This window comes from Silene latifolia, chromosome 6, assembly GCF_048544455.1.
Source record: "Silene latifolia isolate original U9 population chromosome 6, ASM4854445v1, whole genome shotgun sequence".
Taxonomy (NCBI): domain Eukaryota; kingdom Viridiplantae; phylum Streptophyta; class Magnoliopsida; order Caryophyllales; family Caryophyllaceae; genus Silene; species Silene latifolia.
The window spans coordinates 137,598,604-137,612,024 of NC_133531.1; the positions used below are offsets into that span (position 1 = coordinate 137,598,604).

At 37.1% G+C, this 13,421-nt stretch overlaps 3 protein-coding genes across 3 annotated transcripts; 1 reads left to right on the forward strand and 2 right to left on the reverse strand.

Annotated features, from left to right (window-relative positions):
• The first annotated feature begins 709 nt into the window (after window positions 1-709).
• LOC141588793 (uncharacterized) lies at window positions 710-1,585 on the forward strand. Its single transcript, XM_074410218.1, has one exon. The coding sequence runs from the start codon at window positions 710-712 to the stop codon at window positions 1,583-1,585; it is 876 nt and encodes a 291-aa protein (XP_074266319.1).
• Window positions 1,586-2,647: 1,062 nt separating this feature from the next.
• Window positions 2,648-5,954, reverse strand: LOC141587373 (uncharacterized). The gene is made up of 4 exons (XM_074408844.1): window positions 5,491-5,954; window positions 5,240-5,392; window positions 4,504-4,575; window positions 2,648-3,508 (listed from the first exon to the last, which is right to left on the reverse strand). The coding sequence occupies exons 1-4, from the start codon at window positions 5,638-5,640 to the stop codon at window positions 2,840-2,842; spliced, it is 1,044 nt and encodes a 347-aa protein (XP_074264945.1). The 5' UTR covers window positions 5,641-5,954; the 3' UTR covers window positions 2,648-2,839.
• Window positions 5,955-6,984: 1,030 nt separating this feature from the next.
• On the reverse strand, window positions 6,985-12,548 carry LOC141587370 (calcium-dependent protein kinase 1-like). The gene is made up of 8 exons (XM_074408842.1): window positions 11,768-12,548; window positions 10,347-10,490; window positions 9,829-9,981; window positions 9,368-9,483; window positions 9,123-9,290; window positions 8,173-8,300; window positions 7,952-8,051; window positions 6,985-7,414 (listed from the first exon to the last, which is right to left on the reverse strand). Exons 1-8 carry the CDS (start codon window positions 12,459-12,461, stop codon window positions 7,331-7,333), a joined length of 1,587 nt encoding a protein of 528 aa, XP_074264943.1. The 5' UTR covers window positions 12,462-12,548; the 3' UTR covers window positions 6,985-7,330.
• Window positions 12,549-13,421: the final 873 nt, after the last annotated feature.

A 13,421-nucleotide genomic window follows, 5' to 3' on the forward strand; every position in this document is an offset into this window, starting at 1 on the left:
AGTTCTCTCTCTAATGCTCTTATGTTTATCTGGTTTAGTTTTGTTGTGCTATGACCAATTGCCTACATGGCTTGATGGGCATGCCGCCAAATTGATCATATTGAATTAAGGTTTTTTTTTTTTTTTTTTTTTTTTTTTTTTTTTTTTTTGACAGCATTTTTTTTTTTTTAAAAAAAATTAAGTTATTACAAGCAAAACTGTTGATGTGCCCTTGAAATGTTTTGGCTATAATTTCAAATCGACTTGAATGGCTGTGTAAAAGATGAATATAAGTTCCAAATTTTACGTAATGGGAAGTTGAAGGTGAAAGTTACTTCATCATTTCGACGTTCTACTTTGGATCAGTTATGAGGTCATCCAATATGAACATTCCAAATTTTACGCAAGGTAACATAAAGTCGTTTTGCAATTGGATCAGTTATGACATCATCTAATATGTGCCTTCCGAATTTTACCCAATGTCACATAAATACGTCAGTAACATCTATCGTCCCATAAACCACATGAACTGGCCTAGGCCAATTCGTGTGTTTTACACGAATGGACTAGGTCTCATCTGGTTAATTTCTTGTTTAAGGAAGACTGGGCAAGGCAAATCCTAGCAACTCCCCTTTGTCGCTCCAGGATAAAGGATGAGGTTTTCTGGCCGCTCACCGATGATGGGTCATATACTATCAAAAGTGGGTATGGTATTGTTTTTGAGGAGTATATGGAAGCTAAAGGAACCCGGAAAGAAAGGTCAAGGATAAATGAGAAAGGGAAAGACTTTTGTAAATCGAAACTTTGGAAGCTTCCGGGCCCATCCATGTGGAAGATCCTGCTATGGAGAATCATCACCAACACGCTTCCAATAGGTAAGGAGTTTGAAAGAAGGAAGATTGGGGAGACTTTTAGGTGTGGTTTGTGTGCGGGTTATGAGGATTACCTAGAGACGTTGGAACATCTCTTTAGGGATTGTTATATCTCTGCTAGGATATGGGCAGGATCAGAGCTGGGTATTAGAGGAGAGAGTGCTGTGGGGCTGAACATTGGCGACTGGATTATAAATTGGATTCATTTCTTATCAAACCTTGAGGAGGGGGAGGAAAGGGTTCTCAAGTTCATGGCTACACTTTGGCAAATATGGCTGTTAAGAAATAATGTTTTGTTTAATGGGGTGAAGATTGACCCCTTGACTCTTTTTAGAACCCTGGCTTTGAGTGTTCAGGATTGTGTAAAAGGTCTAAAACTCGAGGAGGAAAGACGGGAGAAGAGGCAGAAAGACCAGGTGGTGGGGTCCATGCCTAGGATGATGGACGCTAAGGAACTACAGGCAGGACGCCCGTTCTTCGTGATTGGGAAGCAGGACCAGTGTAGGGGTACCAGAGTAAAGGTTGATGCAAGCTGGGACAGGAATCTTGAAGCAGCTTGTGGCTGGGTGGCTTATGATAGATGGGGAGTGGAGACCCATAGAGAAAAAAGAAAGTGGAAAGCGGAGTCCGCGATACAAGCGGAAGCCCTCGGATTATGGGAGGTCTGTGTTTGGGCGAGAGATAGGGGGGAGCTTCACCTGGAGGTTACAATGGACTGCTTAAAAGTCGGTTAATCAGTTACGGTATTGAGAAGGAAAGCCATAGTGTCAGCGGAATACTCGGAGACCTTAAAGATATCTGGGTTTACTTTCATTGTGTAAGCGTTAGTTTTATACCTAGGCATCTTAATAACATTGCGCATGGTCTGGCTCGCCAGGCCATGAAAATGTAGACTATTTTTTTACTGTTGCCAAAAAAAAAAAAAAAAAAAAAAAAAAAAAAAAAACTTTTTTTTTTCCTATTGCGGACGTCTCGTCGAGATAAACGATTTAAAAAAATAAATCGTCGAAAACAGACTTCGAGCACAAAGCTACTGCGTTTAAGTTTTTTCGCTTTTAATAGTCAATTTTTGGCCCTAATTTAAATCATTTTTTTAATATTTTTTCGTCGTTAGTCAATTTTGTTTCCTAATTTAAATCATTATTTAATTATCGTTAATAATTAACGTTTGATAATATATAAAAAAAATCATTACTTCATATTTTCGGTGTAAATTCATCATTAATTATTACAATAATTCATTGCTAATTATTGTTTAAAATTGTTGTTATTAATCGTCTTCTAAATATATATAAAAAAATCGTTAATTAGTTAGTTTAATTCTTTTCAGTTAATCGTTAATTAATAAGTTAATTCATTGCTAATTTAAGTTATTTTTATTTTTCCTTCAAATCATTGCTAATTAAGGGAGTGAGGAGTGTTACAGAAAAATTAAGAAATGGCAAAATAGTACCCATTTTTAGGGGTGTATCGAGTTAAAACTAGGGGCGTGATTTAGCAATTTGCTTTATAATTGCTTTTGCGCCTTAATCAATAATTCTTCTTACAAGTGATAACTGGAGCCTTGATCAATAATTCTTACAAGTGATAACTGGAACATTTATTATAGCCTCCAATTTGACAATTTATACCTATTTCAAGCAACCGTCTCAAAATGAGCTAATGCTATCCCCACAATCCATGGACATTCCGAGAACTTTTGTGCTACATGGGTAAACTGATTAGTATCATCGCACTATCAGCATAAGATACACAGCCTATATTTCTCTACACCCCTAAAAAAATTCTTCACCACATTTCCAAGGCTTCTTCAACTTTCAGTCATTCGCATGAAGAACCTTCCTATATTCAATTACGCGTATATCATCATGGCAACTATTTTACAACATATTGAAACGGCAAACTACACAAGATCAATGAGTCCTAATTGTTTCAATTTGAAAAGACACCAACAATTTACTTTTATATTGTTGGACAAATATAGGATTCTACTTCATTAGATCTAAGAATACAAATGCATTCCACAGGCTGTGCAACAACATAGAGGGTAGAAGATTACGAGACCGAGCAAAGAGAGTACCCATAACTACCCCCAGAAGAATTAGTGGAAGCATCCTCTGTACATTGAAATGTGCAAGAGCGAAGACAACAGAGCTTACCAGTATAGCGCACCATACTGGCATGTACTTCGTCAAGGAAGGGAGAAGGAAACCCCGGAAGACTATCTCTTCCCAGATAGGAGCACAAACGGAAACAACCACAATGTACAACCCCATTGCAATCGGATCCCGTGCTAAGATAGACTGCTCAACGCTAGAAAGAGTGACAGGCGTTGAAGGCAATAAAGGAAGTATGTCAAGGTTGAATTGTGAAAGACGATTGACCAAGGGAAACATAAGGCATCCAAGAGCAACATCAAAATGCCACTTCCCTTTTAGGCTGAATTTAAACCAACCTGGTGGAAGAGGTCGAAAACGGGAAAGACATCTATGGAGGATTGCGATCCCTGCTAATCCTTCGGTTACATCGGTCAAAAGGCTATATAAGGCTTGCCCACGATATGTCAGGGACTCTTTACTGAATCCTGCCATGTGGGCTGCAAATGGCATCATCCAAGAGCCTACAAACCAAAATGAGGCAATCCATAATAGCATAACCTGAATCAACACAAAGATTGGTAAGTCGCAGAGTATTGTCGTGATCTTATCGGTACAACAAAACATCCTCAGTGCCCAAAAGGCTCCTGCCTAAGGTGAGGCAGTTTCCAATGACCGGTTGAGTGATGACTCGTAATGCAAGTTGTTTCAATTGCATCAACCAACTGCTACTTCACAAAATCAGAAGCACAGGCGACTTAGTGAAAGTCGTTTTACTCAATTCCGGCATATTACTAAGTCAAATAAGTAACCCAGACAGCGTGCAAACTCATCAGCAGCAACAACAACAACATCAAAGCCTTAATCCCAAAATGATTGCAATTAGTATAGATTTGGAGCTTTATAATAAAGGATTTGAGCTTGCAGTGTAAAGTTTATGAGCTTTATTGTAAATTTTATGAGCTCATAAATAATGATCTTAAAAAATTATAACAAAACTCAAAAACAACAATACATATAAGCTCATTTACATTTTAGTTTTGATGTAAAAAAAAGTAAAAATTAACCAATTTTTTTTAAAAGCTCGAAAAAGTTACATATAAGCTCAACTAGATGTGATATGGTTGTACAACGCTCCTACACATCTGAATGTATAATCCTATTTATGAAATGCTTTGGGGTTGGCTGACATGAATCATCCTTTAGAACCGTCATTGAGTGGTCGCACGACTCAAAATGCAAAGATGTAGAAAGAGGAGTGAAAACCAAATGAGAGAACCAAAATGGGTCGCGCAAACCCATCAGCAATCAACGAAAAATATAAAAGTAAAAAAGGAAAGGACAATATCCACCTAGCATACAAAAAAGGCTCTAACACAGAAATCTCAGTTGGGAGCACATAGCAGAGTAAGCAGACACAATTCAGTTTTTAAAACCAACAGGATCCAGAAATTGCTGAGCATACAACCAAACACTCCTGGGTTCTCAGAGAAGCTGTGTCGGATCAATCTTAATGACAGATTTTGTTCTTATATACATATTACGACGAGACTTACTTGCAGTATGGTCTCCCCTGTCCATGGTACACTCCAGCGATCCCCAATCGCTCTAAAAACTGCATCAACCGCCTGAGTCATACAAAAGTTGGTATTCAATATGGTCTCAAAGAAGGGAAAATAGCAATCTAAATTAACCATCATATAAAATGATAAGACAGATAAATTAGCAAAGCACTAGCACAAAAAGTTAAGCTATAATTTTCACTTCACATCACAGATCCAAATACCATACTCCCATCATATAGATGGTCGACATCATGAGTTCATAATTCGGACAAAGATACCTCATTTGATCATGATAAGAAAATATCGCATTCCATTTCCACTGCATACTACTCACTTCAGGGTAAGAGCATTGAAGTCGTTTGGCTATACCTCTCTCCCTAAAAGGCCTAAATAGCTTTTTTTTCATTGGAATACATCACATTTCAACACCTACCTTATTAACAATGTGTTTTCAAGCAATTTTCCGTCTTTCGCTCATTGTATTGTTTGCTTACCGAGAAAGAGACTAGCAACTTAATTATTCACCGATTCATCCACAAAGAGGTTCAACGATCAAACAGTTTTCCAAGCCACAGCATGAGATTGCTTCGAAACTTTGTTATTTCGATAAAAACACGCAAACGCAATTCAAACACCTCAACAACTAATCATCAACCTATTCATTCAAACATAATTCTCATAAACCCTCACACACATTATTATAAGCTACATTAACTAAGAAATTTACCTCACGGAAACCTGAGGTCCAATCTTTTTTCACAAGCTCCGGATTATCGAGTTTCGGCTTCACCAACTCATCAGCAAGAACATCCTCAACCACATCCGACTTCAAATTCTCTGCTGGTAACTCTTCTTGTCTAAAGCAACATATCTTCCATTTCTAAACCAATTTAACAATTAATTACTCACTTAATTACCTCATTAAGCTACAATTAATTACATAAACAAATTACACAAATTAAAAAAAAATGAACTTACAGATTTCGATAAGCTCAAATTGGAATTGGCAATGCGAAAGCTGCGATTAAGAGGGGATAAACTCACAGAACGATTCGAAACCCTAATTTTAGAACCAGAAGGTAAAGTTAAAGGACGATTGGAGATAAAATAAGAAGAAGAGCTCAACATTGAACCCCCAAAATTGAAAAAAATTGAAAAAAATTAGGGTTTTCTTCGCGCCTTCTTATTAAAGATAATAAAAATATGCATTTGTGTGAACAATAATTCGACTAATTTATGTGAAAATAAAAACCCTAATTTGCAAATGAGAGCAAAAAAAGGAAAGATGGAGGATGAATTTGGAGAATTAGGGATTTGGATAATTGGGTTGGTGGAAGAAAGGGGGAGGGGAAAAGGGTAAAGTAAGAAATGAGGAGTGTATATATAGGCAGGCAAGGCAGCAGCAAGTTGACAAGAGGATGTAAGGTGGAAGTTGCATGTTTGATCAATTTGATTGTTTCATTATTCCTTTTTTTGAAGGTGTCCAGAACTTACCTTCATTACTTTTCTTTTACCTTTTTTTTTGTGCTTTGGACTTTTTTTTTGTATGTCAAAAGTGTCAAACAACTCAACTCAAACCCCATGTTACTTCTAAGGTTATGTTCTTTTGAACTTAATTTCAGTTCAGTTCATTTCAAATCTATTTAGTTCACTTTAGCTTTTATCTTCACAAATTAACTCTTTCAGTTCAGTTCAGTTTAATTCAGCTCAACGATTTCAGTCCAAAAGAACAAGGCCTATGTCCTACCAGATGAACACGAGGTAAGGAATTGTTACCTCTTTGTTTAACATGAAGTGTAGAAATGTGTGTTGTAGGAGTGTCTTCGACTCTTAGTATCATCAAAGTAAAGTGTCCGAGTAACATAATATTATATTGGTGGTCTTTTATGCTAAGTGCCAACTGTCAAGCGCCAAGTGTCAAGTTACAAGTAAGGATGTTAGTGGAACAGTTAAATATAGGTATGGGTAGACATGAGTACAATCAGACTCAGGTACCTTAGTAGTGGAGCAAAGGGGATGGGGGTGGTCTGAAAAATGAAAAGTTCAAAAAATTTAATTAGATTTTCTGAAATCTTTTTGAGTTTCACTTATAGCATTACTTGTTTGCCCCCCTTGAAATTTTCTACTCCCCCTAACTATAAATCTTGACTTCGCCATTAGGTACTTATTACTGGATTCCGAATCTAATTGGGGAACCGGAATAGAACTACATTGGGCAGAACACTTTATTAGCATCCACAAAAACTGAATGTGGTTTCGGAACCCATGTAACATCTTTTTGGACATTCACTGTTATGCGCCCATGGTGCCTACAAAAACTGTTAGATAACTACTAATTGTCCACAAGTTGGTTATGGAAACCTCAATTCATAAAAAACAGCTGAAGTCTCTTAGAAGGCTGAACGAAATATCATAAAAGAAAAAAAAAAAAAAAAAAAAAAAAAAATTACTCGAACAACAGACCACAGCAAATACTTCAACAGAGAAAAAAAAAACCAATACAACAAAGAATTTTCACAGCCGCCCATAGCTGTAAATATAAGTAAGCCGAGGTCAAGTTACAGCTCAAGTTCTTCAGATTGAGTGGACGAGAGCAAAATTAAAACACAGCAAACAAATGCATCAAACTCATAATTACACACACATCGGGCCGTAAGAGGGAAAAAAATGGACCACATTTGATGCATTAATGGGATGGCCATCCTAGTTTCCTTCTCCAATAGATATTTATAGACCATACAGCTTCATATAAAAGCTGCAGTTGTGAAATTTCCGAATCATCGGTCAAGGAAGTCGAGGTATGTCGACTTGTTATGGATCATCTCCGTCGTCTGTTACCAATCATGTCAGGGTTACCTTTCTTCATCATGGCCACAAATTCATCGTAGTCAATTTTACCATCCTGCATGATAGGAAATTCTCAGTCCTATAGGCTACATCATATTATTGAATTCACGGGGAAAACACAAAGATATAACATGGGTCTGTTATGATTCGCAAGGCTATTATGAACGCACAACATGACTTCCTCGTAAGCTAAAAACAAGAATGTCGTTCATAAAACAGGCGCCTCAAAGACACACCTTTGTGTGTGATACTTCTAGCAGTTTCTAACTTAGCCAATAGTGTCCAACACATAATTGTTCAGTTTTTTCTACCATAGGCAGCACTGTTTTTTTTTACCACACATCCCAACAGGACACCTGATTGTACCCGGGTGGGAGCTTGGACAACATAAACATTATTCCAATGCCTCTAAGACTCTTGTAGTCTTATCTACGGCAAGGGGTTGGATGCATACAACTTCACCCCTTTGAAGAACGAAGAAATAAAAACATGAACATTACATGGTGCATCAGAATTGAATTGACAAAAGGAAAGAAAAAAATGTGTAGCGGAGAAAGAAAATGAGCAATATAGAAGATTGGAGATGTGGTACATTATCTGTGTCTACTTCTGCAATGATCTCTCTTATTGTTTTCTCATCGCCCATGTTATACTTCTTCAAGGCTTGTTCCAATTCCTCCATTGTTATGTACCTTTATATGGGAAAGACAAGCAAGACCGTAAGTATTCATTACAAGATGACGAGGTAGACCTTCAAAAGGGAAGTAGTAAAAAAGTTTTCTCATTCTATAATAAGTGTCATGAGAAACTTACCCACTCTTGTCCTTGTCAAAATATTCAAATGCCTTGTACAAATGCTCCTCCTTTTCCATCCTATTCATATGCATTGTGGCTGTGATGAACTCCATGTAATCAATTGTTCCACTGCCATCCACGTCAGCCTGTAATTGCATTCTTCTCAATGATTTTCACCGCATAAATTCTAGACTCAAAATATTTAAGCTAACTTACAGATTACAACCACCACGACCCAAATGGAAAATCCATCTTTAGTTCTCCTAAACGGACTCAAAATGCTGACCTCACCTCACAGTTACAGCTCACAAGTTGATAAATCAATTTTAGAACAATCCTTGCCTAGGGGATCCACAAAAGTATGATAAGAGGAAGCTGATCATTTCATGGAGATACTCATATCATACACAGCCATAATGTTGACCGCCTCACGGTTCATTTTTTTTAATAGCTCAATGTTTGTCAATGAAAATGCATGTAAAACCAAGGATGATCAACTTAAACAGATTATATTACTACAACATCATTACCCCATTGCCTTAAAGGCTCCTGCAAACGGCAGGGTAGGAGGCCTGTTGGATGATTGTAACCTTACTCCGCGTGTTAGAGAGGTTGTTTCATGATGACTCATGATGAAATGATTCGAAAGACTGAGGCCTTTCAAGACGGGGAAAAACCTTGAGTAGATTGTTGGTTATGGCTCATGATTGACGCAACGGTAGATAGACAGACAGAGAACTTCAGCAAATAGATAAGACATGAGAGCACAGGGTCAGAATCCAGATTTCCAGTTCAAAGAAATGCTTACGTACTAGTGACTAGAATATAAAATTATAAATTAATACCTAGAACTTAAATTGATAATCGCTTGGGAAGACGGTCATCCAATTGTTTCACTATTGTACAGATGTATGTCTAATCTAAATTCTGAGGTAACTGAACAGAGAAACAAAAGCACAAGTTCATACCGCTTCCATTAACTGCCTAACTTCAGATTCAGTCAGTTTTGTTCCCAGTTTAGGTAGTCCAGCCTTTAACTCTTCATAAGTTATAGTTCCACTGTCATCAGTATCAATAGATTTAAACATCTCCTTCAAACCCATAATTTCTTCTTCAGAGAGGTTCTCCGCAATTACCTAAAGAGAAAAGGCATCAGGTATAAGCTTTCAAGGATTTACCATAAAATAAAAAAGGAAATTTCCTCCAATCTCACCCTTAGAGCTACTTTCTTTAGTTTGTTCATTGCCCTGAACTGCTTCATCCTTGTTAAAACGGCAATATCAATTGGCTTATCAGAAACATCTCCATCTTCTCTCATCCATGGATGATCTACATTTAAATTCAATATATCTAGTGGTCACGTTCAAACTCACTGGTAAAACTTAGCATCACGAATATTTAGTCAGGAATGAGTGCACTGTGAATGACTATCATTGGATATCAAGCTCAGTGGCAGCAAGAGCAGGTAGGTTCCTTAGTCCCACTTGATTTGGGTACCTCAATCAGTATAACTGACCAGCTAAAGAGAACATATTAACGACTGCCTTTTATTAACGACTGCCAAAAGGCTGATGATGAACACTGACTGCTTATATACTAAATATGAAAAGGGTCTTGTTGACTAGTCTGGAATTGATGATTTCAGCACATATTTTAGGACAAAAAAAAACTTACTCAAAGCATCAAGAGCAGAAAGCCTATCCTTAGGATCCTGCCGTAACATCTTCTTAACGAGATCTTTGGCACTGCTGGATATTGAAGGCCACGGTTCAGATGAGAAATCAAGATGTCCCACTAGAATGGTATCAAAAATACCCTGTTCATTCTCTTCCATTGACAAGCAAAGAAAAAAAAAGGGTCAATTCAATGAGCTATACACATCATAGCCGAACATATATAAAGTGCATCTCTATACTAGCCATGGAGGATTAAGGCTAAGACAGAACCAAAACTAGGATGCTACTACAAACTAACACAACAATATCTCCAATTATGAGACGCCTCATTAATGAATCACGCAGCAAGGAATGATAAATGACAAGGATGAAAGCTAAAAACTTGTTCATACGAAAGTAGTTCATCACTTGAAAATCTTCATGTATTCGGAGTAGGTAAAATTAAGAGAACAAAGAATTAAATAAACCAAGGAGTTTGCTTTGGTGTAGTATCCGAGCAATGGACATGAGACATACCTCCCCAGAATGGTGGAACTCCGCTAAGCAGAATATATAATATCACTCCAGCGCTCCAAATATCAGCCTCAGCACTATAACTACGGCGTAAGACCTCAGGTGCTACATAATAGGCACTTCCAACAAGGTCTCTGAAGACTTCTCCTGTATCAAAGAACATCACCACATGGAAATCAACATCAAACACACTCTGCGTATGATGAACTGGCTACGTACATTATAAGTCACAGTTAAGCCTCTATGGTGGAACAAATGTCCTATTATGGCCAAAATGGTGTTAGGGTTAAATCCTGTTAGCATCAAAATTACCCTCACGGTTCACTTTACACCAAATTATTAACTCAATAATTGCCTTTTCTTCTGTTCGAGAACATAGCAGTGAATGTCGGCATCTCCAAGTTACAGATGGAAGTAATCTAAATTAGGCATCTAACTTCCACGATTCCAGTAACACCAAGCTACCATCAATTATACACAAGTCATACTAGTCAACTACTTCCAGTCCATTGTATTAGTATTTCTTCATCCCCTCACATGTGCACACCCACTGCTCAATGATTACTGCACAACTAACAGCTTAACTATGCTTAAACGAATCATTTGTTAAGCACTTAAACAAAGGCTCAACTACCTTAACTAACAAACTGAATTACAAAAAAGGCAATCAATAGCAGTCAACATATTGTTGAACTACTCAAGATCTTCAAACATTGTACAACACTACCACTCGCAATGCAAGCCTCCACCTATTTTTCAATTATAGAACAGTTATCATCAAGCAAATAACATTACGGAATGTAATTTAGCAAAACAAACTATCTCGGTTCAAAAAAAGGAGTTTTCGATTCAAATTAGAGAGAAAATTGGCACAGTAAAATTTTCAGTGTAATCTATCAAAATTAGCACAACTTTTCCACACAATTCGTAATACAAGCTTATGCCTATTCTTCCATTCAAATCCGGTTATCAAGCAAACTTCATCAAAGGTGTGCTCCGAAACAAATTAGGGATAAAATTGATACAATTAAATTTTCAAATTGTTCCTCCAAAATTAGAACAACTTCTCCAAACAATTCAATAGCTAATCACAATTCATAACGCAAGCTTCTAAGTTCTACCTATTGCTCAGTTAAAAAACCGATTCTCAATCAAACACAACCAAAATTCAGCAAAACAAACTATCTATTTTCAAGAACAGTGGCGAAACTAAAGAGCCTAGCAAAACAGTCACCACTCTTGCCAATTAAAAACTCGAAAATTTTAGTTAAAATTCTCGATTTTCTTTTTCTACTCCACTTTATTCCGATTAATAGTTTGCCTCCTAACCACAAATACTGGTTCCGCCACTATTCAAGAAACTTATTTGATCATTTCCGTCACTAGCTATAAATCCTGGTTCCGCTACTGCTCAAATAAAATACCTGGCTTAAAGAACACAGAGAGACCAAAATCAGTAGCTTTAAGCGGAGAATCATCACTCTCACTCAAAAACAAGAAATTCTCAGGTTTAAGATCACGATGCATAACTCCCATAGAATGACAATTATAAACAACAGTAACAATCTGTCTAAACAATCTGGCCGCAGCTCGTTCCGAATAATGTCCTTTAGTAATAATCCTATCAAACAATTCACCACCAGCACACAGTTCCATTACAAGATGAACCGCGTGTCGGTCTTCGTATGCACCCTTGAGTTCCACAATGTTCCGGTGTCCGGTTAAATGATGCATTATTTGGACCTCGCGACGGACGTCTTCGATGTCGTCTTGGTTGATTAGTTTTCTAGTAGCGATTGATTTGCACGCGAGTAGCTGGCGCGTGTCCTTGTGGGTTACTAGGTAGGTAACGCCGAATTGACCTCGGCCTAGTTCTCGGCCGAAGATGTATGTGGACCGGACGTCTGACATGGGCCGGCCCAAGACCCGGCCCATGTTGGAGTTAGAGTTGGAGTTGGAGTTTGGTTGGGGGTGGTGTTGTGGTGGAGAAGGTGGGGGTGGAGGTTTGGGTTCGGGTTTCGGGTCGGGTTGGTGAGGTGGATTGGGTGGAGCCGGAGGAGAGGAGTCGTAGGAACGGAGGTGGGAGAGAGTGGAAGGGAGGCCATTGCAGTTGCCCATTGGAAATGAGGAGATGAGGTGAGAAAAAGAAGGGATTGTGTCGGAACTTGGAAAGATGAGAGGGAAAGGGAAGGCGTGTTTGTTTATATTTGGGATATTTTTACACACGAGTGAGTAGAGTACAACACATGTTGGTAAACGTTTTGGACTTGTTGACAAATTGTGCCACGGTCGTAGGTGCCATAATTGATTAATCACAAACTAATTTAGATCTCGTGTAATGTATATGTTTTTTTAGTGTATTATTTATGAAATTTAAATTAACTAATATTATTATTTTTTACGTTATATTTTGAATTGAAAAATCAAAATCAAAATTGTATTAATCATGGAATGAATATTTCAATGAAAGTTTTTTTTTTTTTTTTATCGAGAGATTTATTGTGTTATTTTTTAAAATTTTACTGATAATATATTTTTTAACCGCAATTTTTAACGTATGATTCTTTAAACAAAAACAAAAGAATTCCCTTTTATATCATAAAAAGATTGGAAATAAATTTGTGTACAATTTGAAATACTAAATGATATAAATATATAAATCTAAAAGATTATGTGTATTATAGGCTACCATACTTATAGAATAGGCTAAAGAAAACTAAACTTATTTTAGAAATTATGTTTAGGCGGGAAAACCTAGAGTTACACCTATTCTTTTAGTAAATAGGAGATTCTCATTTGTTCTTGTGATGGGTCAAATAAAACCCACATGGAAGGATAAAGACAAGTCATTTGTAATTTTCTATCCATTATACTTTTTTTCTTATCTACCCAAGTGGATGATACTTGACCCGTCAACAAGTGAGACGTATTGCTGATTAGTTGAAGTGACCATCTATACTTACTGTTAAAAGGTAAATTTGAGTGAAATTTTATTGCTCCGTGTCACCCTTAATAAAACATTTCACCGCAAGTTTTGATAAAAATTATTGAGTACATCAATACATAGCATTAATAAAC

Bases quoted from the DNA above. Each gene is read 5' to 3' on its own strand.
- LOC141588793 (XM_074410218.1), top strand. From the start codon at position 710: ATGGAAGCTAAAGGAACCCGGAAAGAAAGGTCAAGGATAAATGAGAAA.
- LOC141587370 (XM_074408842.1), bottom strand. From the start codon at position 12,461: ATGGGCAACTGCAATGGCCTCCCTTCCACTCTCTCCCACCTCCGTTCC. The intron at 9,291-9,367 runs GTGAGATTGGAG...TTTTCTCTTTAG, and splicing joins TAAAGAAAGTAGCTCTAAGG to GTAATTGCGGAGAACCTCTC. The intron at 7,415-7,951 runs GTACCACATCTC...CCTATCATGCAG, and splicing joins CAGAAGTAGACACAGATAAT to GATGGTAAAATTGACTACGA.
- LOC141587373 (XM_074408844.1), bottom strand. From the start codon at position 5,640: ATGTTGAGCTCTTCTTCTTATTTTATCTCCAATCGTCCTTTAACTTTA. The intron at 4,576-5,239 runs GTAAATTTCTTA...TGTATGACTCAG, and splicing joins GGACCTCAGGTTTCCGTGAG to GCGGTTGATGCAGTTTTTAG. The intron at 3,509-4,503 runs GTAAGTCTCGTC...GTGTTGATTCAG, and splicing joins CAGGGGAGACCATACTGCAA to GTTATGCTATTATGGATTGC.